This window comes from Molothrus ater, chromosome Z, assembly GCF_012460135.2.
Source record: "Molothrus ater isolate BHLD 08-10-18 breed brown headed cowbird chromosome Z, BPBGC_Mater_1.1, whole genome shotgun sequence".
Taxonomy (NCBI): domain Eukaryota; kingdom Metazoa; phylum Chordata; class Aves; order Passeriformes; family Icteridae; genus Molothrus; species Molothrus ater.
In genome coordinates this window covers 61,922,410-61,948,980 of record NC_050511.2, presented here as the reverse complement: position 1 = coordinate 61,948,980, position 26,571 = coordinate 61,922,410, and the positions used below count along the sequence as shown (strand labels likewise).

Sequence of the window (26,571 nt, the reverse complement as noted above, 5' to 3'; positions counted from 1 at the left end):
CTTCAACCACGCCGCGAGGGTTTCAAGAGGACATCCTTCCGCCAGCAGGGCTCCGCGCAGGCGGAGCGCCCGCCTCCTGTCACGGAGCTGTGTGGGGCGCGCCCGCCTCCCAGCCGGGGCGGTCCGGCGCCCAAATCGCCCCAGCCGGCTCTCGGGGAGCAGCCCCCTTGCAGCTGCCAGGACCGCCCGGCCCCCGCAGCACCGCCCGGGCGGCCCCTCCGGCCTGGGCGGCTCCTCCGGCCGGGGCCGAGCGCGGGGAGGGAAGCGGCGGGGCCTGGTCCGCGGCGCGCGCGCTGATTGGCCCGTGCCGCCCGGGGCTGGCGGGGGCGGGAGGGGTCGGCCGGGACACGCCCTTCGTCCCGGCTCCTGCCGCTGCCGCGCTGCGCCCGGGGACTGCCGGGCTTCGCACCGCCGCCTCGGTGGGGGGTCCGCGCCGCGGGATCTATCGCCGCGGGCAGCCGATCGCCGTCGCGCCGCTTCCCCGTCCGTGCTTAGGCCAGCCATGTCCAAGCCGCCACCTAAACCGGCCAAGCCAGGTGAGGGAAGGTCAGAGTGGCCTCGCCCGTCCTCGCCGTGCGGGGCGCGACGCAGCCCGCTACTGCCGACACGTGAATGGCTTGAGTTTCGGGTCTGCGCTCTCGAACAGCCCGGGCGAGGGTGGGAGCGGGCACGGCCGTCCTTCCGTTCCGGACCGCACCCTGCCGCCATGAAGGCCGGCACCGCACGCCTGCTGTCGGCGGGGCGGGCTGCCCCTCCCGCGGCTGGAAAGCAGTGGGGGCTGCCCTCGGCACCGGGTCTGGGCCCGACCCCGCGCCCACTTTAGCTCGGGAGAAGGCTGGGGTATGCCCCCAGTTCGGAGCTATCGCCCAGGGACAGGCTCCCCCGTCACGGGCTGGCAGAGCCCTCCTGCCCCGGCCTTGCTCGTCTGCAGCGCGGAGCCGCGGTGGCCGGCGGTGGCACTTGGCGCCGTGGCCCGTCCGGTGGCTATCCGGGAGCTGCTTGCGTAGCCTGAAATGCCCAGGAAGCCTTTTACCCTTTTAACAAAGCGCTGAAGTGCTCCGAGGTTGTCTCGTGATTGCTCGGATGGGCAATATACTAACGCATAAAATCAGTTTTATAGTGTAGTCGCATGCAACATTCTTCATCTTTAAAGTTGGAATCCACTGTTTTCCTTGTAGGACTCCTAATAGGCAAACTCTAAATGCGCTCTTGGAAATTCAGGTGTCAACGTGCACATCACCCTTTCTAGTGCGTTTAGTCCTCAATGTGTAAGGTGTTGCACCTGTGTTTTTTTCAGAAAAAAATTACTGCAAAGCCAATTTTCTAAAAATATTAATAGTAACCATAGCTTCTTCTAAAAATAAATTGAAAAGCCATTGGAAGTTGCACAGTTTTAAGTCTTAGAATAGAAGTGGCATTTTTCAAGTAAATATACATTCTTCTGTGACAAATTTAACAATTAGCTTTAGGGTTTTGGGTTTTTTTAAGTAAGGAATTGATCTGGAAAATTTAGTGGCTATTTATCATGGTTTTGTATCATCTGTCACTGTAAAAGCTTAAATTCTTATTTAGAAGTTAAAAATCCACTGTGATATCTCCCAAACCAGGACTATCTGATCCCTAAGTACATCCAAACTTCAATTTTTTTTGCACTTGGAATACTGTTTGAAATGCCAATGTAAAAAAAATGCTTAGCCTAATTGAGTATTTTAACTAGGCAGCTTATAAAACAAATTTTTAATTTGAAGTCACATAAGTGCAGAAACAAGTTTAGACCATTTAAACCATCAGTCTCATCCTGCCTGCAGAAGCAAAATCTGCTAAAGCTCTCTGGCTGTAATTTCATCCTCAGAAGAATTTCCTCTCCCTGTAGTTTGCTAAGCTTCTTTGAAAACAGCTTCCTTGAAATGAAAAAGACAGTAATAAAAGCATTGCTGTTGTGGACCCTTACCAAAAACAATCAGTACTGAGGAAATAGGCAGGCTTCTGAAAGAATGTGGTGTTTCACAGCTGAATATGTGTGAAAAATGGGATTTTCTGATGAAGTTGCTAACTCAGTTTTCTGTTTTTCAAGAAGATGAGTCAAATTTAACATAAGATTCTTAAGAGTTAGAGGCTGTAGCTCTGACTAACTAACAGGAGCTCTCAGACTGACTCAGACGTGTTTTGTCCAAAGCTAGGTTTCTCTCCCTAGTTTGGTGGGGTGCAGTTTGATCTGATAAAATGTGGACTGTCATCAAAAGGACAAGTTCCCTACCCCCACCATCCCTTTCTGTTCCATTTAGTTACGTGACAAGCTGATGGTGCTCTCAACTTTTTTATGTCCAGTTATTTGTATGTCTGTGTAAGGTTATTTTTATGTCTGATGAACTTGCTGAGCTGGTTTACCAGCATGAGTGCTTGACACAGCAAAAGGAAATTCATAGGAGAAGGAAGAATGTAAGTAAGAAAGTAAGATTGTATTGCTAGTGACTTTCAGAGCTGATTAAGGGTAATAAGATTCATTTTTCCAAATCCCTGACTTTTGAGGAGAGAAAATTTTGTGGCGTCTGTTGTGTCAGATTTTTTCAAAGTAATTTTTCTGAAAGGGACTGCCTTCTTGCATACTTAAATATCTCTGTAGTTGCATGTTTGACTTCTGTATGTTAATACAGAATACAGATAATACACCTTTGATACTGTAATTGAATTTCTTGGGGTTATAGATAGATGTTATTTAAAGACATAAATATAGGAACTTCATGTGGTCATATAGTTTCTACAGCAGTGGAAGGCTGTCTCTTTCGGTGGCATTTTGACTGCATTTACTCGAGTGTTTTGGTGCCTTTGGCCAAGCTGTGTTGATTTTTCTTCACTGGTTATTAGGTATCAAGTCTGTAAGCTCTGTCAGGAAACAGCAAGCCTGCTTGCATTGCTTATGAATTATGAAAGTGCAGGACAGACAGGAGAGAAAACCAGACATTGGTTGCTGTCATCCATTCCTCTGTGTTTGGGAGATAAGAAGTGAAGATTGGACAGAGAAGGAGGGAAATATTTTGGTGGTGGGGAAGTGAAAATATATCGTGAAATAAATTTCCTTTTTAAAACACTAAGTCTTCACTGCTCAACTCAAGGATTTTGGACCTGAGTTTAGTGCTTTAAAAATGTGGGGAAAAGAGGTGATATGAAGGGGGAAAACCAACTAGCTGTGACGCTGTCATTTTCTTCAGTACATGAGAGCATTTTTTCTGACAGATTGCTTTTCTGTAAATCCTGTTGTGTGCACAGCACTTAAGATTTCAGTTACAGAGATGGTTTTGACATCAACATATGTTAGACAATTGTGTTTCTGAACACTTGAGCTAGTCTTTTGGGTCTGTAGTCAGCCCTTGGGTAAGGGGACAAGATTGTTTATAGAGACTCTAAATGTCTTTTAGCTTATAGTGTTTTCAGACCTTTGTTTTAAGAAATGTTTTACTTTTCCTGTGTAACTCTGTATTGTTACTGTTTTGTAGCTGTAGCTTTTGTTTAGACTCACTATCAAAAATAAAACGGAATGGAGTGGATGTTGAAAATAGCAGAAACATACTTTTTTTCTGTCAGCATTATGCAAGAGTAGAGTTTCCCCTCCATCTTTTAAGAAATCTGTTGATGTCTCAAACTACATTATTCTTTGCAGAGTTCATATCATGTTGGATATTAATCCTGTTTACAAATAGGATTGTTAAGTCCTTTGGATTTGACAAGCTTTAAGGGCTTCTGCTTAGTTGTCTGTTACTTAAGCAGTGTTTTCTTGAAGAGTGCTAACTGTCATGATGTCTTTTTGATTAGAGCCTTATATAGTGTGCAGCAAAAGCTTTTGGGGAGATAAAAGGGGTGATATTTTTTAAAAGTCTTACTTTCATTTTCACGGTAAGGTTTGTTGATCCTGGTCTAGAGTTGAGACAACATTTATATTCTATAGAGAAGGACCAGCGTTTGTGCCAAGGAAATTAGAGTTTTCAATTACTCCAGTTGGGAGGGAGGCAGGAGGAAACATAAGGATTTAACATAAAGGGTTGCTACCTCAATGCAGTTTTGTTGACTTTTCTCCTGCTAGTTGCTGTCAGAGTTAAAAGTAGGATTCTTGACATAGATACTTAGTTTGAGTCATAGACAAGTTCCCCTCAGTTCTAAGGTGAAGTAGGAGCTGTGACAGCATTCACAGGAGCATTCACAGGAACAGAACACTTGCATTGAGTCACATGCCTAAGGCCTTGGCAGTTGGCTTAAATTAGATGTAAGTGATGGTGGTTTGGGTTTCTTCTGTACTCAAAGAAAGGTTTCTGTTAGCTAGGAAGATGTGAGCATGTGGATGTGGGGAGTTATACTTCAGTCATCAGGTCTGAAGGGAGAAAAACATCAGAGAAACAATTAAACAGTTCCCAGTCTGCTTTCAATATGAATTATAAACTTTCATTTCAGACCTGAAACCCTCTTATTACTGCAGGTTGCTGGGACCTCCAGCAAGCTTCCTGCAAGTGAAGGCACGCTAGTATTAATAAAAATGCAATTGATGAAAAACAGAGGATTTCAGATCAGGCTATGACAGTGAGACTGTGTTCTCTTATATTTTCTGTGAGAATATTTTTACTTCTGATTTTCTCTAACAAAATGGCATTTGTTCCTTCCATTCCAGATACTGATTAGTGCAGTCCATGATTGTTCCTGGATACCTCAGTTTGTCATCTAGGCTGGCACCAGTCTATCCTTTGCAGTTTTTTAGTATGCCCTTCTACCCCTCCCCCAACATGTATTCTCTGTGTTCACTTCCCCTTTCTGGTAAGCGTTACTCAGAAGTTGAAGATTGTTCTCTAAACACTGGGGGCTCCACCTTTTTCTGCCTCCGTTGTGGCAATCCCTAAATGCTCTGTTGAACTCTGCTGTGTCGAACTCTGCTGTGTCGGTGAGCAAAATGCCAAAGTACAAATGGCACCCCTGTAAAAAGTGTTTCCAATACTTCTGTACCTGTTTGGAGACCTGTGTGCAAAGCACCTTGTTTTCCAGTTCCGAATGCTTACAGGCTCAGGGCAGAGTCTAGAAAGCTTCCCGAGGTAAAGGACCTGAGGGTGTTGGTCAACAGCTGGCTGAGTATGAGCCATCCCAGGTAGCCAAGAAGGCCACTGGCATCCTGGCCTGCATGAAAAGTGGTGTGGGCAGCAGACAGTACCTGTCCCCCTGTATTGGGTGGTGAGGCTGCACCTAAAGTCTTGGGTCCATTTCTGGGCCCCTCACTACCAAAAAGACATTGAGGTGGTGGAGAGACTCCAGAGAAGGGCAGTGGAGCTGATGGAGGGTCTGGAGAGTAGGTGGTATGAACTGAGGGAGCTGGTGGTGTTTATCCTGGAGGAAAGGAGTCTCGGGAGACCTTGTTGCTTTCTATGTCTGTCTGAAGAGAGATTGTACAAAGGTGTGTGCTTTTCTCTTGTCCCAAGTGACAAGATGAGAGAAAATGGCCTCAAGTTGTGCCATGCAAGTTTAGGTTCAACATTAAGGAAAATTTCGTCACTGAAATTGTTTGTCAGGTATTGGAACAGGCTTTGCATATTTTCACCTTTTGGGACATTTGCTACAGGTAGGAGTTCAGGTTAGTTGTTTTCAATCAAGTTGGTGCTTGAGTAACTGATTCTGAACTGTTACTGTCTAGCTTTCTGGCAGCAAGGTGAAAGGTGGCTGATGAGAGCCTAGGATTAGCTTGAACCATTTAGGAGGTTGACAGACTTGTGGTTTTTTTAACTAACTGTAGATTACCATAGTCAATTCTGATTTTCTACAGCACAGAAATTGTCCCTCCATGTACTGACAATGCTTTGTGACACTCAGTGAGTCAGTTCATCTTGAGTTAGTTATTACGATTTTTATGGTAGTCTTGAGCTACTCAGTCTTAATAAAGCTAATGAAAAGATGCTGCATCGGGATCAATATCTAAATAGTAGCTCCTTATTTGAGTCAGTGAGATTTGATTATGGCAGCCTACAGCAGATGCTAACAAAAGACTCCTATCAGTCCAGTGGGGCCAAACCTTGGTAGTTCCTGTAAACATTGATTTACCACCATCATTATTTTGTTTAAAATATGCGTGTTTTGAACCAAGGACTGTGTTGGGGTGGTTTTATGTTTGAGGATGTGATGTTGACAGCTAATGAAATTTCATTTTCTCCCCTTTGGTGCTGAAATTTCAGCCTAACACAGTAATGCCATGCAGGTATAGGTCAGGTTTTGGTTTTTTTTTCTTTTCTAGCTTTTCATTAGGTGAGTTGAAAGCAAATAAGAGAGTGGAAAATGTTTTGGTGGTAGAGGGGATTTTAATGCTAATGCGTGTGGTGGTTTAGAGAAGCTAGAGTAAAAGAACGGAAAGGAAGTGGGGAAAAAAGTCACTGTGAGAGAAACAGTAACTCTTTGTTGCTGTGCTCCTTACTTAGCACTTCTTTGGAAGCAGTCTTCTGTTAATGATGCTGCAATTGATTAAAAATAGACCTCGGAGTTGTAAAAGAAAACAAAAATCTTTCAGTCTTTTTAGAAAATGGTGTTTTGGTTTTGTGAGGTCTTTTTATTACTTAGCATTATGAAGCAGTGCTGTTATCTCTCTTCAGTACCTATCAGAAGCTGCGTTTTTAAGCTGTTGTTACTGTTTAGTTTCTCTGTTTCATTGCTTTTATGTGCTAAGCAGGGAAAGGATCCTGTTAGAATTATGAGTGGCATGTTTCACTTCCTCAGAAAGGCTGGAGAAGTTTATAGGTAAGTTATTCAAAATAAATTAAAAGGTGTGGGGTCGGCCCAACCTGACATTAGCTTTATGTTGCTAGCTACAGTGAGTGGAGGTTTGTACGCTAAGAGTATTTGTATCTATTCAGTATGGATAATAAGTTACGCTTTTTGCTTGTCAAGTAGTTGTTTTGCAGATGTTTAATGCAAATTCCATAAGAAGGGAGAAGACAGTCTTATGACTAAAGTTTGGGGTTTGTGAGACTGAAATATTACTGGTCTGTCTCAAATTTGCAAAAGCAGGGTGTGCTTTGCTGATGATGTGGAAGATCAGGTGGAAAAAGTGTGAGCTCCAGAGGATGACCACAACAAATCAGCCCGTGTTTATCAAGAAACTGGGGTTTGAGCCAGATAAGGGAAGAGGCCTATAAGTGTTTTATCATGTCTTCCCTTACTCATCTAGCTCAGGTGTGAAAACTCCCTTCTGTGGGGAAGGTGTCAGACATTCACACTAAGACTGAAGGTATTCATCCCTGATGGTGGGGTATAACCAGCTCAACTACACTGACTTGAAAGGCAGCTGTCATATCTTAGAAGGTGCCATAAACCATCCAGGCCCCAGACCAATTTCTGAGGCCTCCCACCAGAGAGAACTGCGGATGATCCACAGTGTTATATCAGAGAGTGTTAATTTCTGCTCCCCCCTTGGAGATACCTGGTCATTCCCACCTGAACCTGAGCATATGATAAGACATTTAACTTTGTGCTTCATGGGATTTTCCCTATGGATCAAGGTTGTGGCTGTCACTTTGATGTGGACATCAAAATTGTTAGTCTTGTCCCTGGGTCCATGGGTAGTGATTTCTTTCTGTTATTTTATCCTTTCTTTCTGTATTTCTTCTTTTAACTTCTTCTGGAAATATATTGTAAACCAGATGAAAAAATTCCAGTCAAGGCCTTAGTAAATGACCTGTATCTGGTTAAGTTAAATCTGGCTAAGTTAAAGTTTCTGAAGTGCCTTAGTTTGTGTGGATTTTGCTTTAAAATTTGCCAAGTATCTAATTCTACCTCAATGTTCTGAAAATTTGTATGTAAAGGTTTGTTATTGAAGATTTTTGTTCTTTCTCCTGTACACTGTTCTAAATGACTCAAACAACCTTCCTCTAAACCCACTGAGCAGACCAGGGCATAACAGGACTGAAAAGAAGACCCCTTTGAATCTGTCCCTGTGCTTAGAAAAAGATTTGTTGTGGGACATATCACTGCCCTGTGCTTCCATGTGCTTTGTTTTTAAAAGGGAAACTCCTCTCATTAATCATGCTGAGAATAAAGTAATTAATGTGTGCCTTGTGCCTTGAAATTTTTAAAAAGTACATGTGCTCTGTGTTATAGTTACTTTGTCCTTTAAAAGTATGTGGTGGGGATGTGCAGTCAGTCAACTTTGATAAGTTCAAATCAGTGCTAATTACTGGTTCACTGTCCTATGGGAATGTTGAAACATGGTTTGTTCTAGAGAGATGGTAGTAAGTGGAAACAGAGGAAGACCTCAGGCGCTTTCTAACTTTTTGTGTCCTCCAAAGCAAAAATTACTGCCAATGCAAGCTCTGTCTGCATGCCTAGAGATAGGTATTGCTAAATAAAAGTACTCCCAGTGATTAGGCACCCATGTGCCTAATAAAATACAATTTCTCTTGTTTGCAGAACTAGGATTCAAATCTGATGTGCCCTTTGCATGCTAACATTTTGTTATTTTAATCCTCTAGACTGTAAGTTGCATTAGCATTTGGTAACAAAAAAATCAAAATTTACAAATGCTGAAGTCCCCTTGTTCTAAGCTCTTAAATAAAGCAAAGTGAACAGACTAAATATCTTTTTATCAATAAATTTTTAAAAGATCAGTGCCAGTTATGAGTAGTGTTTAACTTCAGTATAAAGTACTGTGAAATTAATATTAACGAGACCTGTAGTTCTATAGATGCAGATCTGTACTTTATATTTCATCACAGAAGAGTATTTTAGCATGTGTTGGTCTGTCTATGACACTGCAGTTGGACATTTGGGGAAGTAACTCCCTGTTTCAGGTTTATAGAATTTAAGAAAACCCCACAAACAAATGAAAAATGAATTGCCTTTTGTTTACACAATATGTTAGCCATACTGTAATCAGCATCAGTGTTTCCTGTTTTCTTTGCCTCCACAGGTGTGATAGCTTTAGAAAATCTGTTGGCACATATGCAGTATGTTAGTATAAAAGACACATGAAACACACAAATGCGCGTTTCTCCTTTTCCCTGTCTTCTGCCATCTTCTCATTTCCCCTTTTAATATTTCTTACTCTTCCCTTTTGTTGTCCATTTCCTCCTCTTACATTATACACTGAAGATCAGTGCATGATGGTTGCAGTCTCCATAGTTGTTAGTGTGCAGTTCTGTCTTTTGTTTTTGTGTCTTCTGTGTGAGAAAGCCAAGGAGGAGGGTCAGTACTCCTGTCTTCCATCATGTTGTGTCATTTCTTGTGTTTTCTTTTTTTCTTTTTTGTTTGGGTTTTTTTTGTTTTTTTGGTTTTTTTGTCATTGTTGCTTAGCTTCTCCACAGCTGCAGTTCATGCTTCATGCTAAAGCTCTTTGGTCCAGGATGCATTACTGTGTGCCGTCCTTGTTCATCATCTCTGTATAGGTAGTAAACATCACTCAGGTTTCATTCTTCTTAGCAGTTGCCACAGTTGGAAGTATTTTGTTTCTGGGACAAAGGTTTGAGAAGTGTTGGACCTTTTATGTCTAGGAAATGGCTGCTATGTGAAAGAGACAACCAACCATTAAAGCCAAACTGAATTCCTGTTATTAAAAATTAGGAACTGGGAGGAACAATTACATATTGGGAAAAGAAATATGTACAGTGTTTACACATATTCATCTTATTTTTGTAGTTTTACATACACTTAGTCACAAAAAAGCCTGAGAATAGAGAACGACAGAAATGTCTTGCTTAGTTGTTATGCCTTGGCAAGTGTACCTTGGTATTACTGTTGCTAGGGAATATCCAGAGGCATTTGAAAATATAGTTTAAGAACCACCCCAAGGGATGCTGCAAAATTGCAGTTGGGTACCATCCTACTTTCTCAAGGTGGTTAGCATATTCACCTCCAGAATCTCATTAAAGCCCTTAAGTTAACATTCTAAAATGATTGCTTTTGTGGGTAGGATTATAGATACTAAAGGGATAATAAAGACATGAAAAAAAAAAAAGACAAAATTCTAGAGATGATGGTTCTTAATTAGAAATGTAAAGGCTTATTCTTGAGACCTATTCTGTATTTACTTGCTTATCTCCATTTAATAAACAACATGAAACATTGCATGTGTACACTTTATTTTACTCTATGGCCTTTGGTAGTAAGTTCATCAGTTTCCCTGAGTAGACAAAATAGTCTGGACCTAATGTGACCTAAGTAACACATTCTCCTGATGGATCAAACTCTGCAATTTTATATAAGTTAATATATATAAACACATATAGTGTAAGAACCTGTGTGTAACCTACACTTGCAAGATCATTTTATTAGAACATTAAAAGTAAATAAAGGTACATACTTAAGACTTCAGATACCTAAAAGTAAACAATAAAGAGCAGTCTGCCTAATATATTCCTCTAGTAAGTCCAATGGACTCCAGCAGCTCAACTAATTAAATTATGTAACATACATGTTTCTTCTATATTTGTACTTTCTGTTCATGCTCTTGAAAAGTACCTCTTGAATTTTTAAAAAAGTTTGTAGGCAACCTTCTTTTGCAGTTAATGCAATTTAATTTGAAGCTCTCTGCATTCAGGTTATTTTTTCTTGGCTTGAATGCTGGTGTCAGTCCCTTCGAAAGTGCCCTATTAAAGCATCTGCTAGCCACTTACTGGAATTGCAAACTCTATGCCTTATGTTAAGCATCTAAATAGAACAGGACATCAGTTGTACATTAAATAGGACTTTGGGACCATTTGTCATATTTCTTTATCAGTTCTGTGTTACTGCATTATTTTCCTAATAATAACTGCAAGTAAGTGTAAGAACATGTTGGTGTCATTGATCATTGGTTTGTTTCTTTCTTCTTTCCTTAATTCTTTGTCATTTGACAGATTTGATGTTAGTAATAAAAGTACATACAGCATGTATGAGTGTGTGAGTGTGTATATGAGTGAAATTACTCTTTTCCTCAGAAATCGATGACAACACTTCTATTACCCAGTGAGCTATAAAGACCATATTAAGTGTGCAGAAGAGGCTACTTAGATGTAACTGATCAGGTGGCCAGTTTCCTTCATAACCCATGTTGCTGGGTTTTTTAACTGAGGTTGCTGAGTCTCTTCATCGTGATTTTCTTTGATAGCACAAATTCATTCAGCAACCGGTGTTAAGCTTAAAGGAATGCATTTGGATTTAAGGGCTGCATTTAAAGGCATGGTACTGGTGCTGACTTTTTAATTGGGTTGTTTTGTTTTGGTTTTTTTAGGGCAGGTTAAAGTATTCAGGGCCCTGTATACATTTGAGCCCAGAACGGTAAGTACATCTTTACTTCAGCAGTTTGAGAATCTTGCTTTTAACCTTGTCCATAATATTTCTTCAATTCTGCTATTATTGACATATTAGACTTACTGTACTGAAACATTAATAAACTGTTGATGGATAGTCATTCTCAATGTGAATAAAACTGTCTGATTAATCATAAGTCTCTTTTAAGAACAGCTCTGTTTAAAAGCAGTATGCTTTCTTCTGTAGTATCAGTTACCTACAAGCAAGGATCAGAAATCTTGAATAATTTTTTTCTTCCAAAGACAGCAATGATAGTTGAGACCTAAGAGATCTGGAGAACTGGGACCAACCAAAAAGAGTTCCCAAATGAAGTTGACAAACCTAAGAGATATTTCACTGCTTCCTATGCACAGTGCTTTGTTGGAAAGCTGTATTGTTAGGAAAAGTGAGTGATCCAGAAAGTTAGCTGTAAGCAAGTCAAACTATGGACTGTCAGGCTGTTGTCTTGGTGATAGAGAATTTGAGTTATCATTTTTTGAATGAATAGGTGAATGTATTCTGACTTATCCAGGCATTTGTTTTTCCTACATACACACTTTCAGATATATTTCTTTCCTTTTTTTTTTTTTTAAAGCCAGATGAACTGTACTTTGAAGAAGGAGATATCATTTACATCTCAGACATGGTGAGTCTAAGACATCCTACACAGACTGAATATTTCTGAGACGGAATATATCCCATCTAAAATATTTTCCCTTTTCTCTGCAGAGTGATACAAATTGGTGGAAAGGAACTTGTAAAGGGAGAACTGGACTAATTCCAAGCAACTATGGTAAAGTCTAGAATATTTTTATTTGGTAAGATCATTCACAATTAAAGAAAATCACTAAATAAAAAGACATCATCTCAAAAATGGACCACAGTATTGTTACCTAACAGTACTCCACCATGTATTTCAGAATACATCCATCTGCAGTAACAGTTACCAGTGGTAACCACTGTAGGTACCACTACATCAGCAGTGCACAAGCTGTCTTGTGTTTTTATAACCTAGGGACAGCTTGAGTTTGCTGAGTGTTCATGATTCTGGTTATGCTCTTAAGAGATACTGAGATACTCTCAGTTTTGAGGGGAAGAACACTTGGATCTAAAGGATGGAGTTTTGCTTGCCTTTTGTTGTTTTTTTAGTGAATATATTCTGCCACAGAAAACATTGGTTTCTTGGGGTTTGCACCACGTTAAATATCCCGTATGTGTTTGGACTGAATAGAAACAGCTTTTTCAGATTCAACGAAAATCACTTTTAAAAGCCATCAATACAGACAACACAACACAATTCCTCCAAGTCCTGCTAGGAATTGTAGACAGAGTAGCAGTGTCTCATGACAGATTGCATCACAGCTGCCAATATGACTTAGGTTGATTTATGTTGTCCCTTCTTCAGTAGGAGACATTATGGTAGCAATGCTCTGTTTCCCTGCCCTGTAGTTAGTAGAAATATATTAATAGAAATCTGTGGTGTAGTCATTGAGGCTACATGAATTTTCACTTTAGTTTGTGACTTCCAAACTGACTCTACTCTTGCTGTCTGCCAGAGATCAGTGATCATGCACTGTTAATATGCAAGAAGACTAATTTATACATGCTGCATATCTACATTCAAATTTCTTTTGAATATTGAAGTGAATATTTAAAATAAACCCAACAATCTCTTGATTCATGTTCCCATTGAGATTATTTGTAAAGCTTCAATTGTAGACCAGGGTTGGGGTAGTGTCTCTGTCCGCATGTTTGCAAAAATTCCATATATAAGCAGAACAGAAGCTTCTGCAGACCTTAAGAACAAAGAGTACTAGGAACACGTCTTCTTACACCACTTGTGCAATATGATGCTGTTTGAAGTTTTCACAAGGTTTTCTCTGAATTAGTTTCCCATACACTGGAAATTAAAGTGCATCTCACTAGTCTGTCACTCACAAATCTCTTTTCATTTTAGAATCAAGTATGCTTTGTTTCCACACAGGTTTCAAGTACATGTTTCAGAAGTAGTTAGAATTTACTCTTTTCATTTCAGTGGCAGAGCAAGCAGAGTCTATTGATAATCCACTGCATGAAGCTGCCAAACGAGGTATGTTTGGTGTTTTAGTTGTGTGATGCCAAAGAATGATTTGCTTGTTTTCTACTGTAATAATAATAATAGTAATAGTAATAATAATATATTTAGAATTAAGATCTTCTACTTGTTTTGGTTGTTTTGTTTCTTGATCAAGTTATCTGGTAAGTTTTACAGCTTTGAAAAGTTGAGATACTGCATGGTGGAATTGCCACTCTGTCTATACACAGAGGAATAGTGGTACCATCCATTGAACTACATAGGGGTATAAAGGTCTTCTGCGAATGGAAGAAAAGATACTTGGTATTGGTTAGTATGACTTTGTCATGATTTGCTATGACTAGGTATAAGTGGTTGTTCAGTGAATTAAAAATTGCTGCTAATTGCTTCCTCTCTTCATAAGTTCATGGGAAGACTGACACCATTTAGAAAGTACTATTTACCTGTAATGGTTCTTTTAACTTTCCAAAGAAAAACCAATAATCAAAACTGATTTTGTCTTTCAGGCAACCTGAGCTGGTTGAGAGAGTGTTTGGATAATCGAGTCGGTGTCAATGGGTTAGACAAAGCTGGAAACACAGCTCTGTATTGGGCATGCCATGGAGGCCATAAAGGTATCAGAATGTTAATTTGAAATTATTGTTGTCTGGTTTTCTTCTTAGGCTTCTTAGGCTGATTGATAAAATTGCAGTGCTAAATAATAAAGCCAGGGTTTTTCAAATGTAATTCTATTTATTTCTTTAATAAAAATCAGTCTAGGAGGTAGGTTCAGCTCCATCAAGTGCTGTGTGTTTTGTTGTTGCTGTTGAAGCAGGCATGCTCATTAGTGTAACTTAGAGGAAGAGTGGAAGGAGGACAGATCAAAAAGAAATGCAGTATTATTTAGGGTATTTCATGCAGAAGCTTTTTTTGTGACTAATTGTTGTTTGCCCAATGCAGTCTGATTTACAGATTTTCATTAGCTGATTTGATTGGTCTTTCGTTGAATCTTAACTACAATGAATGCAAAAATAGCATAATTCCTTTCCACTAAATTCTTCTCTTGCCATCTCTCCCTGCAGATGTAGTAGATGTCCTGCTTGCCCAGGCAAATCTAGAGTTAAACCAACAGGTAGGTTGAACCCATAGACCCTTAGCGTAGAGGTGTGATGTTACTCACCCTTGGTAGAAGCTGAGAGGGTTTTTGCTGCATTTTAATCCTGTTGCTTTTCCCTCTAACTCCACAGAACAAATTGGGAGACACAGCTTTGCATGCTGCTGCATGGAAAGGTTATGCAGATATTGTAGAGATGCTGCTGGAAAAGGGTAAAGATCTTCACCAAGGTTTCGACAATCTGTGTAGAGACTAGATTCCTGAATGTTGTTTAATTTGTATTTCTTAAGTATTTCTGTATAACCCAGCTACAGTCTTTAGCCAGCTCACCTGCCTGACTTGCAGGAAAAGTCTTGCAGAAAATTCTGGCAGCTATTTTGAAGGTAGACATCTCACCTCAAGATAATTTCATCCTGCGTTACAGACAAAATTAGGCACTTTAACCCCAGAACAGCAATGACGTCTGCTTGTTAAAAACAAAGAGCAGCCAGCAAGTTTCCTAAACAACTGTAGCTTATGCAAGAGCATCCATAGCTTTTGGTCTGCTTCAGAGCAGTCAGTAGCTCAGATTCCCTTGTCTATTACTGTTCTACCCACATTAGTGAAAGTCACATCATAATGGCATTGGTTGAGAAATAGCTGGGATTGTGATTTCTGATTAAACTTTTCTTCGTGAAGGGGCAAGAACAGATCTGAAAAACAACGAGAAGAAACTGGCTTTAGATATGGCAACAAATGCAGCTTGTGCTTCCTTGCTTAAGAAGAAACAGAGTGCAGGTATTTCTGATTTTGTTTTTCTGATAATTACTTTTGGATAAAGAATACTTTAGTGAAATACCAATATACTGATAGCCATAAAAACCATTTGGGAGGTACATGGGCTAAGACTTGTGTCTGGAAGGGCTTGCTTGAGAGAGTTAGTTTAGAGCTATGGTGGGAAGATTGTTTATCATATGCCATGCTGCTGACTCCACACAAAATGGCATCTTGTGTCACCAAGAGGTAGAAGAGTTCAGAAGGTGTGAAAATACTAAGGGAAGAGATGAAAATAGAAGACTGGCCCTTCAGACAAAATTAAAGCAAGGATAGAAACTATTTTAAAAGTAGCATACCAAAAGGGACAGGGTACAAGAATAAAACAATGTCCTTTCTCCATATGCTTGTCTGTTCTTCCAAACTTAAGCCAAACAAGCACCAACATATGATCCTCCTTTTCTTACTGCTAATTTTTTTTTACTTTCTTTTTTCTATGTGTCTCTGAGTGACTGTCTAACCAAGAAATAAAGAATGCTTTCAGGTGTTAATTAAAATAGTCTCACTGCCTCCCACTTGTCTTCATCTCTCCTAATAGCATAGTGTTATAGTAGAGGAAATGTATTTCAATATCTGTATAGAGGCTTTGCCTCAGACGTCTTAGTTGTCTTTGATAGGCTGCAGCTGCGATGTCTTTAATTAGGCTGCAGCTGTAACTAATGAAGATAACTGGGATAAAAGGGGGCGGGTTAGGCAGTCAGGGAGAGCCTTGGAGGAGCCCTGAACTGAGAGAGAACAGCGTGCAGAAGAAGGAGTCTGTGCTGAGAAAATCTGCAGCCATGAAAACACACCAAGGAGGTATAGACTTTACAAATCTGATACAACAACAATATGAGACTCTAGAAATAATAGAACAACAACATTGGTGACCCCGACGTGATAGTTAAGAAAAGATAAGACAGCCGAGAGCTGTGGCAGCCAAGAGCTGTGACAGAACATAGCCTTTAGGTCAAGGAGCTGTGAAAGAGTATGGCCTTTGAGCAAGGAGCTATGTATGTGTGTTGTACATGGCCTGTGAGTCATGAGAGAATATGGGTGTTGTACATGGCCTGTGAGTCATGGAGAAATGTATGTATTGTACTTGAACATCTGTACAACTGTTAACTCAAATAAAAGGAAAGGGGGAAATATAGTAGAGGAAATGTATTTGAATATGTGTATAGAGGCTTTGCCCCAGAGGTCCCGGTTGCCCTTGATGGGCTGCAGCTGCGATGTCCTTAATTAGGCTGCAGCTGTAACCAATGAGGATAACTGAGATAAAAGGGGGTGGGTTAGGCAGTCAGGGAGAGCCTTGGAGGAGTCCTGAACTGAGAGAGAACAGCATGCAGAAGAAGGAGTCTGTGCTGAGAAGATCTGCAGCCATGAAAACACACCAAGGAGGTATAGACTTTACAAATCTGATACAACAACAATATGAGACTCTAGAAATAATAGAACAACAACATAGTGTCCCTGTCCAAAAGAGTTAAAGAGGCTATTTTAAAAAGTTAAAGACTGAATTGTTCAGTATTCTGTAAGTACTATTGCCTGTAGTTTTCAGGAGGCTGAAGTAAGGGTGGAAACTCTAAGTGGAATAAGAAATTACTTGAAAACACAGGCAGGGTTACAGTCGGGTTTGGTGGGATATGCAGTACAGCAGTTGCATCCTCACAGGACTAGTGAGATCAGTGGGAATGCTAACCTGTAGGGGCCTGGAGGTTATGGTAATTAAATGGAGGAATAGCTGACTGCAACTTGAGAAGGCCAGGAAGAGCAATTGCAGCAAAAATATGGTTCTGCTCTTTAGCAGAGGTAAAATCAGGATTTCCCAGAACCATGGCAAATTTTTTCTCCCAGTCTTGGTTCTTAAGAAGGGAGTATTAAAAAAGGGCAGTATGTATATATAATATATATCATTATATATATATTATATAGTATTTTCCTAAAGTTACTTGATCCCTATTAGAAGAACTTCATTCATCTTTGGTTGTTGATTGTAGGCACCTGGCACCGGTATTTTCTCTCTTCTGATGTCCCAATAATTATACTAATGTTTTATTTCCTGATGCTAAGTAACTAATCTACATAACTAATCTACTTCTTCACTCCCTTTAAATTAATTTTGTTTCAATGACTAACTGATTTTTTGTCCTTGGTCACCTTGTCTCTGTCTTAGTCATCAGTCTCTGGTAATTTCACTCCCTGTCTTTTTTCACTTGCCTTAATATAACAGCTGATGTTCTCAGTCTAACTGCAGTTTCAGTATTAGCATCTTTGTTCATTTTTCTGTCTTAACTTGGGCTTTTATAATACTCTGACACCACCAATCTGTATACTTCCCTCACATTTTGTATTTTCTTGATTATTTTCACTAATTTAATTTTTCTGTCTTTTGATTCTGCATTTAAATATTTCCAGTGTCTGGATGTGAAATATTGTTCTTTTTCAGAGATTCAATTCTATAACAGCAGTCATCTCTCCCTTGTTCCTGTTTACATATGGCTTCTATCATAGTTCATCTATAAAACTGTTTTATTGGAGGAAGCTTACTTTGTCGCCAATGTTCAGATTTATGCTTTATTGTACATACAGATAGTCAAATGTCAATTGCTGAAGTACATTCTAAAAAATTAAAATTATTAAAATCATGTCATAGAAATATAAAAAGGTTGTGTTAATTGTGCCGCTAAACAGGGAAGCAGAAGAAATGTAATTTGTACTTGCTTGAAATATGGCCCTTTGAGCACAAGGCTCTGCAATTTCTTTTCTTCCTGTTCTCCATTTGCTGCTTCTCCTCCTAAAAATGATAACATTTTTTTCACTTAGATTTCTTTTCCCAAAACGGTTGAGCAGGTTAATTTTAAACTTACTCATTTTTCTTGTTCCAGAAATGTAGGATAACATGGTTATCGCTTCTGTGAATTATGTCAGTCTTGTTGCCTCTGTGCCTGGTATTTTCAGTACTCTTTTTAATTTTGTTTCTTTCCAGGTACAGTCAGAACATTGAGTAATGCAGAGGAATACCTTGATGATGAAGACTCCGATTAGCTTTTTGATTCCATATCGAAAACTATAACTTGCATTGTCTATGTCATTTTCAAAACATATCTTTACAACTGTAAAAATATCTCACTTAGAGTATCGCAATATAGCATTTTAATGAGAGGGTGAAATCATGCTTGCAAAGGAATAATCTTTATGTAGCCAGATAATGTCACATTTTAAGTTGGAGTTCCTTTTGGGAATTATCATAGAGAAAGTGTGGCACACCTTTAGCACTGAATATGGCAGAGGACCATCTTCTAAACTCAGAGGTTTCGTCTCAGGCCGTCCCAGCAAGTGCCTTGTATCTCTGGAATACTGAAAGGTCCATGTGGGACAGGAGGACGCCACTGCTAACATTTCCCCAAATCCCTCTGGGTATATGTTCCTTCATGCAGCTAATACTGACAGTCAGTACTGGCTGGCAGACATAAAGGGAGATGCTACCATAAAGAGGGGAAATTGTTTGCCCGCATGAGAGACAGCATTGCAAGGTTTGATTTTTAATTTTGGTAAAATTTTTTCCCTTCCTTCCTCCATCCCTCTTAAGTGAGATGCAAAATGACCTGAGACAATCTGCCTCAGGAGTGCTTTGTCTTCTCTATTGCTGTGGGCCCAGTCCCTGAAATGTAACACAGGTGAAAGACTTGCTTAAGTCAGGTTTGCTTTGGAAATTCACTTGGACTTTGTGGCTTGATTATTTTGCTTTTTGAACTGTTATTATGCTGAAACCATTTGTAGTGAAAGGAACACAGAATATTTTTCTATTTATCCTGCCTAAATTTTTTTAATACAGATCTTTGCTTTTTTTTTTTTGCAAGTGCTCTTATGTCTTGTCCTAAATTACCTCAAAGTTTAAGTGTGTTTGAAGTAATGAGGGAAGATGTGCATCAAATATACCACAGGTATCTTTAGAAGAGACACCTGAAGCTGAATAAACATTTTTAAAATGTATTGCTGCTTCCTGTGGATTAAAGAAAAATGGAAAATAAATTCAGCTACTTTGAAGATTCCCTGCAGAGTTAAAAAATAACTTCCTTCAGATTGCTCAAGTAGCTGTAGCTGAATATTGCACATTACCGAGAGATACTTTCTTATTGTCATGGTAAGTAAATGTTACAAGTATTTGAGATACAATCTCATTTTCAAATTTTTATTGCTAACTTCTCTAATAGAGTCTTCTGACAAATTCATTCTGACACAGCAGTGTGTGATACTAAAACAAAACCAAAAAATGGAGAAAAATAGGGACAAAAAAAAAGCTCTTGTGAAAGACTGGGGATAAATAAAAAGCTCTTGTGGAAGCCTGGGGATAAATGAAAATCACACTAAGTATTTAAAATATTTTAAAAAGTCTAGAGCACTCCTAATTTCCGATTTTTAAAAATACATTGAGCCAGATTTTTATTTTTATCATCCTGCAAAGAACTAGATGCCAGTAAAGCTTGTTAAGCTCTTATCAAAGAAGGCAGTGTTTGATTGACCAGAAGTGTTTAAGATGGGTCATTGCACAAGCAGTCATCTGCAGATGTAATTCTAGACTATTTAAATGTTAAAACCATAGAACACATGTTTTAGCCCTATGCAATACTGTGGTTAAATGAACAGTGATGTTTTATTTTGTGTGAACTTGAAGATCCTAGAGGGAAAGAAATAAAAACCAAAGCCACCAATTTTTTCTCTCTAGCTTTCATTAGAACGGTTGTTGAACATAACTCATTATATTTAAGACTGTTCTGCTTTTCATTTAATCAGCCAGCTCTTTTACTAGCTCAGCCTTTTATCATAGTTAAACCGCATGTTATGCTGCATACTGTTGATTAAAATTACGCAATTTCAAAATGCAAGCTTTAAAGTCCTGTAATGAGAGGCAAGAAGGTTCAGGTATCTGTTGCATGAGTCTTTTTCCTGCAAAAACAAAAAGCTCATAAACTTAAAAGTTTTCAGTGTCACAGGACATGGAGGGAATGGCTCAAGTCACTGTTTTTTCTGTGGAGCTTTGGAGGCAGAGTCTGTATTCATAAATAACTCTTAATGTAATGTCTTCTGCTGCCATGGGTTCAGCAGCCTAAAAGGAAGAGGTTAGGTTCATGTCTGTGCAATTAACAGCTGCCAGAAGACCCTGTGTTCTGCAGACAAATCTAAGTGCTGCATAGGAGTTGTGACAGAAGCACAAGTTGAGCCCAAGGATTGCATCCAAAGTCTTGCTGGACTGTCCTGAAGGAAGCACATTTACATCACAGGCACGCAGGGAGTGCTGTCGTTTGTTTACAGGACAAAAATTACTGCTTTTTGTTTTTTCCCACAACTTTGTTTTTCTTTATGAAACTGTCTATTCATCTTGTGAAATACAAATCACTGTGAAAGCTTTCAGGCAATAAATTACTTTTTGTCTAACTCCAGGAGTAAAGTTTTGACTTAAAAAAAAACCAAACACAACAGAATCATTTTTTTAAAAAATCAAAAAACCCCAAAACAAATGTCACACTAAATGTTTTAACCAAGTGGCCCATTTTCTAACAAAGTCTCCAGCTTTGAACACTGACTTCTTATTTCTGAAGACACTAATGTGTTTCTTGTGTTTGATTTTATATCAAGGACCAAAGATTGCTGAAAGTAAGTTAGCCAGACCTTGTGGTCATTTTATTTACATGCTACAAAGTCAGATGTTTGCGCAAGCAGCACACATCAAAATCAAAAATTTGTTTGCAGCCATTGCCACCTTCTAAGGAAACTGTTGAAACACCACAGAACAGAGTAAAAAATAATGGGCCATCAGTCATCTGCTTCATGAGACAGATAAAAGCTGAAGTTACTAGAAGTGTTTCAGGACAATATTAGTCAACTGTATGTACTTTGATCTTGTCAGGAGACAAAAACAAGCAGAAATTAAAAAAAAAAAAAACAAAACAAATGTCTTTACAGCTCGATGAAATTACAGCTGGAGTAAGCTGATACATCTTACTGGTTATGCAAACCTACTTGCTCTCCCTACTTTTCTTCAATGTTTGTACCACTAATTAAAATTTAAGACTTTCCAAAGGCAGGCACATTCAGGTGTGTAACAATCAGAAAAAGAGGGGATTTAGGAACATCGTAAGGAAAGTTTTCAAGCTCATGGTATCTTATAACTGAACATTGAAGGATTATTCTGTCTTTCATGCTTCTGGTTGAATTAATGTGTGTGCCTTTCTATTGAAAATCAGCTGTGCTCCCATTAGAAATTTTGTACTGCTAGGGAATAGAAATTTCTGGATTGATTTGACGCTCTTTGAAAAGAAATTAGTAAATTTTCTGTTGGCTTCATCAGAGGAGTCAGATGCTTGATCCCTGTTTTATGGAAGGAAAAAATGGGACGTTTCTTGCATTGTCTTTAGTATAGTTACTGGATTCTTGATAATTTTCAAGTTAGTATACTGTTTTTATAAGACAAAGCCCATCTTACTGAATTCCACTCTTAGACATCCCATCACCTGAAATGTAATTTGCCTAAAACAGAACAAGCAGAAATGGTTTTGAAGAACTTGGAACAGAAATCTTCATAAGAAATTAATTTGATACAAAATCAAGATCCTAATTTGCTAAATAAAAATGTAAGAGCTGGCTTGGTTTTGGTTGGTTGGGCTTTTTTTGAAGCTACACATTAAACCAACAGAGGCTAAAAATAAGACAATACTACAAAAGGAATTCAGAAAAAAGTGATTTTACATCACTAGTTCTGGAACAGAATGTGGACTGGTGGTAGTGTCTGCCTGTGGCAGAAAAAAACACCAAGGGCCCATTTACCTGATGCCTGCTGTTTCCCAGCTGAAAGTTGATGCTGAAGATGATGTGTCCCACCTGCAGCCTTTTCTAGAAAGCCACATCATTATTTAATCCTCCTGCCAAGGTTAGTGGTCCTCCTTTGAGCTCTGTAGAGCAGTCCATAGAACACCAGAGGATTCTCCTGGAAGACTTTTCTCAGTGACATTGTGACATTGCTAACCTGTGAGCAATGACGCTGGGAAAAGTAGTGTGGTACAGCTAATGTTCACCCTCACAGTTACAAAAACAGGGTTGTGAGCAACTCCTGAAATCAGAGGCTGAAGGAATCTCTTGCAGAGATAATGGTAATTTAGATGGAATTTTTTAAATAAATGTGCAGCAGCACAGAACTTGGCAGGGTGCCAGCACTCAGCTGTTACGTGTGTCAAGTTTATGCAGCCAGGAAAGGGTCTCTAACTTGCATTGTTCCCTTGTGAGTTGCTCCTTTCCCTGAAATTCTGAAGCATGCATTAGAGTAAATGTTTGTTCTATTCTTTCTCTCTTTATCCAGAGATGGACTTCTAACTTAAGGAAATTCATTGTGATTTAATATAAAACAGGTATGGTATGAAGACTCAAAGTGCCACAGAAAAATAGAACATTTGCAAGTTTGATACGGTCATATTTCTGATTTGAAATCTCAAGCAAGTCTCAGGAATCCAGTGAAGATACATGGGCAATGGAGGACCTCTACTCCATTAAGCTCAGCACATATCTGTATTAGTTTTCTTGATAGAAATAGAGTATATTTTTGCTCACAGCTTTACTGCAGTCACACTGCAAATTAACTTTATGTCTACAGGGACATAGTGAAATTAATGACCATCTTTAGTCTGTCTTGACCATCTTCAGACATGCTCAACATAAAATTAGAATCAAATGCTCACAATTTATATTTAATTTTAATGTGTCCTTCCTGTTCAGCAGACAAGCACAAGTAGTTTCATAGTGTTAGTAAATTACTCAGACTTCCTTAATTGAAAGTTCTATATTTTTCGTATAATTTCCCTTTTCTGGTAAAAAATGGTACATTTCATATAATCTGAAATTCATTAAAAACTAGTTTATATTCTTCTCAATCATTTTTTCACTTCTTTTTTATGCTTTTCCTGAAGACTTCTGTTTAAGCCATTTTGCTAGAAAATTCCAGCTACATAACTGAGTTTGAAATGGAAGAAGAATGAAGAAATAAAAATTATGTCTGGCCTACATGTGCTTACAATGAAAGCAAGAGCAATAAAGCTTTTGTTGACCAGAACATTTGTGTTAGAGGTAGATTTAGTAGTGGCCATTAAAATTAAGAGAAACTTAGATTGATTAGAGCCTGAGCTAGCAATTACTTTAGCTTTAACAACTCCCATCTAATCAGAAAATGTGATTTCAGTTACAATTCTGTGAGTTCTTTTCTAAAACATAGTTTCCACATGGAATTTCAACAGTGGAGAGTCATGGCGTAACACAATGATTACATAGTGCTCTCTAGTCAGCCAAGAAGAATTCAAAAGTTCAAATCACTTCAGAGGCTTAACCACAGCAAATATTTTCTCATCTGTCGGACAATGTCAGAAGAAGAGTTTTTCATAGGCTTCTTCTAACTAGCGCTGAAAGTGTTTGAATTCCAGTAGGTGTGACAAGACCATTCAAAGTAAATGAGTTTGAAATGAAAAGCCATTATTGCAGAGGAGAAAATAGGTTGAAAGGGTCTGGTGGTGCTCATAGTTAATTAGGAGTCACTTCCATTCAGTTTTAACTGAAGCCAGCCTACACCAGACACAGCTTCAGCAGTTTTCTAACCACTTAAAGATTCTAGTTTTATTAATGCTGTTTTAGGGAAACTCCAGTTTAGTTGTATGTTTCCATTTTATGGACTGTTAGCTGCTAATTATGTGAGCTCTGGCTTTGCACTTTTCCCTGTTACATCAGTTGCTGCACCTACAAGCTATTACTATTTCCATTTCAGTCTAGTACTCAGAAAATTTAAATGAAATTTAATATTCTTGTGCTAGGCTTAGCTTTCCATTTGTTCAAACTGGATGGCTGTCTGAAGTGCACGGTAGCCATATCCTTACTGCATTTTAAAAGTATCTTGAAATTTTTAAAAAGGGGAAAAAAATAAATGTGGTGGTTTCACAGGAAATATGTTTTCTGGGATGCTGTGGTCAGGCCAATAGGTGTTCAGATTTTAATATTGGCACCTGCTGTGGCCATTGGGACATTGGATCTGCCTCTGAGAACACGGGGTTAAAGCAGGGCTGTCCCCGGGGAGGCTCTCGTGGGTTCCGGCGGGGAAACAGCTCAGGCCTCTGCCGTGCCCAGCTGCTGCGGCTGGGCGGGGCAGGGGAAGCCATGCGGCGGGGTGAGGTAGGCCGGGGTCCTGAGGATGGAAGGGTGGAGGAGCACCAAGAGACATCGGGCAGGCACCCTCCCAGGAGAGAGAGAGAGAGCCGGTGCCTGTGCCTGTGCCACCTTGAAATTTGATAGCAGCCGGCTGAGAAGAAGAAGCGAGGGGAGGGTGCAGCGAGAAGGTGGCCAGCAGGGCAGCGTGGGAGTTCTGGACAGGCAGAGACTGAGATTTTTAACCCTCTTCTTGGATAATGGAAACCTTACAAATGCTGATCCTCCTGGAGCTGAATGAGAAGAGAGATAGAGATGAGATAAGAGGAAATGGGCCACGAGAGAAGAATCTTAGGTGGGAGGAGGTGATGGACTTTGCTAATGAGCTAAATGGTTTTCTATTTGGGTTTAAAGAGCAAAGGTGATTTTTTAGCTTTCCATATCAAGTCTGCAGGCCTCACCACATTCTCTCTCAATTCTGTTTTGTGTGTTGACCAGCCCCTGGTCACTGTGCTGTACAAACAAACTCACTGTCTGTGCGCTGTGTCTACAGACAGGCTTTGCAAAGTGCAGCTGCAGTCAAGAACCAAAGCTAAAGAGCAGTGTCCAGTCTCTCGATTTCTGGTTAGGGGTGACATAACTTTCTTAATGTAGAAATAATTACATACTAGACAGCAAAGCCTGATTTGTAGAGCAATGTCCTGATTGGTTCTCCTAATAGAAATACGTGTATTATTTTCCCATATTGAGCAGTTTTAATAAACACTTAAGTTTACCTGAATGTTTCTCCTGTGATTGCAGTGGAAATTGTTAATTTTGATTGAAAAAAAAAGATCCAGGCACTTTGCAAAAATCTGTTAAACAATCCTTCAGTAGTTTACTTTCATTTCTCTAAATAAATATGTCTTTGCCTACTTGACTGGTATTGTCATGATCTAAACTTGCAGTAAATGCAGAGCAGGATGTGTAACTAAGTGTAACCAATAACTACATTTCCAGACTTGGAGCAGAAGTCCAGACATGATCTGAAGTCAGTCATATTGTTTCTACTGCTCTTACAAAACAGCTTTTTTCACATAAATTATAAAATGCTACATTTAATTACCTTTCTGTTTAGCCTAGCGAATGAAGAAGGAAATAGAAAAGAGAGGTAAGAGCCATGCCTTGCTTAGGTTTGTGGTTAATCAATTTCCTGCTCCCCAATGCTTCAAGATGCTCTCTCCTTTGAACAAGATAAAAACTTTTTTTCTACTAATTTGATTTCCAAGCTCTCTACCAATTACTTAAGAAGATGACTTGGTTCCCAACTTTAAAGGCAGAAATAGGCATTATTTGTAGGCAAGACAAATCACTACATTCTCAATATTTATTGACATCTTAATATTATTGACATATGTAAGCGTTTGATACAGTCTTTATGCAGCAGACACTTAACTGTATTGAGTTCTGCACTAGAGCAGGTGATTCTAGTGGGACAAAGGAGGCTTTGGCTGGTTTTTGTCAAGCATCAAAAATCTGATAAAGTTTGACATGATATTCTGCTCACCCACCGTCTGGACCATGAGCATACACATCCCCTTCTCATGATGTAATGTGCACAGCTTCACCACATGTCTAGAAAAAACATTCTTTTCTGCTGCACTTTTCTTAAGCACATCTTAATATTTGTGTTCTCATCCAGAGGCCTTTTGAGAAAGACACAGTAGACCATGGCCAGTATGGATGGTGTCACCTAAGGAATCATGTGAAGGTGTTAGAGTAAGCACAGCTCAAGATGCTGGAGAACCAAGACAGCTGCTCAAGGAAAATTTATAATATGAATATTATAATTAATTGATTTCAGAAGCCATGTTGAAGTATTTTCCAATTACTTAATGTGAAAGTCTATAAACATTCTTAATGATGAGTATTTAAAGTTTGAACATAAGCCTGACCACTAGAAAATTCCAGGGAGATAGAAGTAAATTAGTGTGTCAATACAAAGGAAGCAAAAGCAGCACATCTGCAGTAGGGCTGCAGAAATTTGATACAATGGAATTTTCCAGTAAGGGCCTGGATGACTCATTAAATTGATAGTGCTATTTGTGAAGAGGACCCATTTTCAGAACCAGCATATCTATTTTCATACTATATACAACTTAATGTTGCATGA

At 39.3% G+C, this 26,571-nt stretch overlaps 1 protein-coding gene across 2 annotated transcripts; it reads left to right on the top strand.

Annotated features, from left to right (window-relative positions):
* The first annotated feature begins 64 nt into the window (after nucleotides 1-64).
* OSTF1 (osteoclast stimulating factor 1) lies at nucleotides 65-25,338 on the top strand. Of its 2 annotated transcripts, XR_008508938.1 has the most exons (11): nucleotides 65-536; nucleotides 11,222-11,268; nucleotides 11,876-11,926; nucleotides 12,010-12,073; nucleotides 13,316-13,369; nucleotides 13,861-13,968; nucleotides 14,416-14,465; nucleotides 14,581-14,659; nucleotides 15,126-15,224; nucleotides 18,229-19,386; nucleotides 22,597-25,338. XR_008508938.1 is itself a non-coding variant. In XM_036403437.2 (10 exons), the coding sequence occupies exons 1-10, from the start codon at nucleotides 503-505 to the stop codon at nucleotides 18,285-18,287; spliced, it is 645 nt and encodes a 214-aa protein (XP_036259330.1). In that variant the 5' UTR covers nucleotides 65-502; the 3' UTR covers nucleotides 18,288-20,678. The 2 variants fall into 2 exon arrangements, 1 of the variants encoding a protein (XP_036259330.1); XM_036403437.2 differs by lacking the exon at nucleotides 22,597-25,338 and having other exon boundaries at nucleotides 18,229-20,678.
* Nucleotides 25,339-26,571: the final 1,233 nt, after the last annotated feature.

What these genes read in the sequence shown, in the direction of transcription:
- OSTF1 (XM_036403437.2), top strand. Translation starts at nt 503, where the DNA reads ATGTCCAAGCCGCCACCTAAACCGGCCAAGCCAG. An exon ending in ATACATTTGAGCCCAGAACG is followed by an intron (nt 11,269 to 11,875) that starts GTAAGTACATCT and finishes TTTTTTTTAAAG; the next exon opens with CCAGATGAACTGTACTTTGA. An exon ending in TCATTTACATCTCAGACATG is followed by an intron (nt 11,927 to 12,009) that starts GTGAGTCTAAGA and finishes TTTTCTCTGCAG; the next exon opens with AGTGATACAAATTGGTGGAA.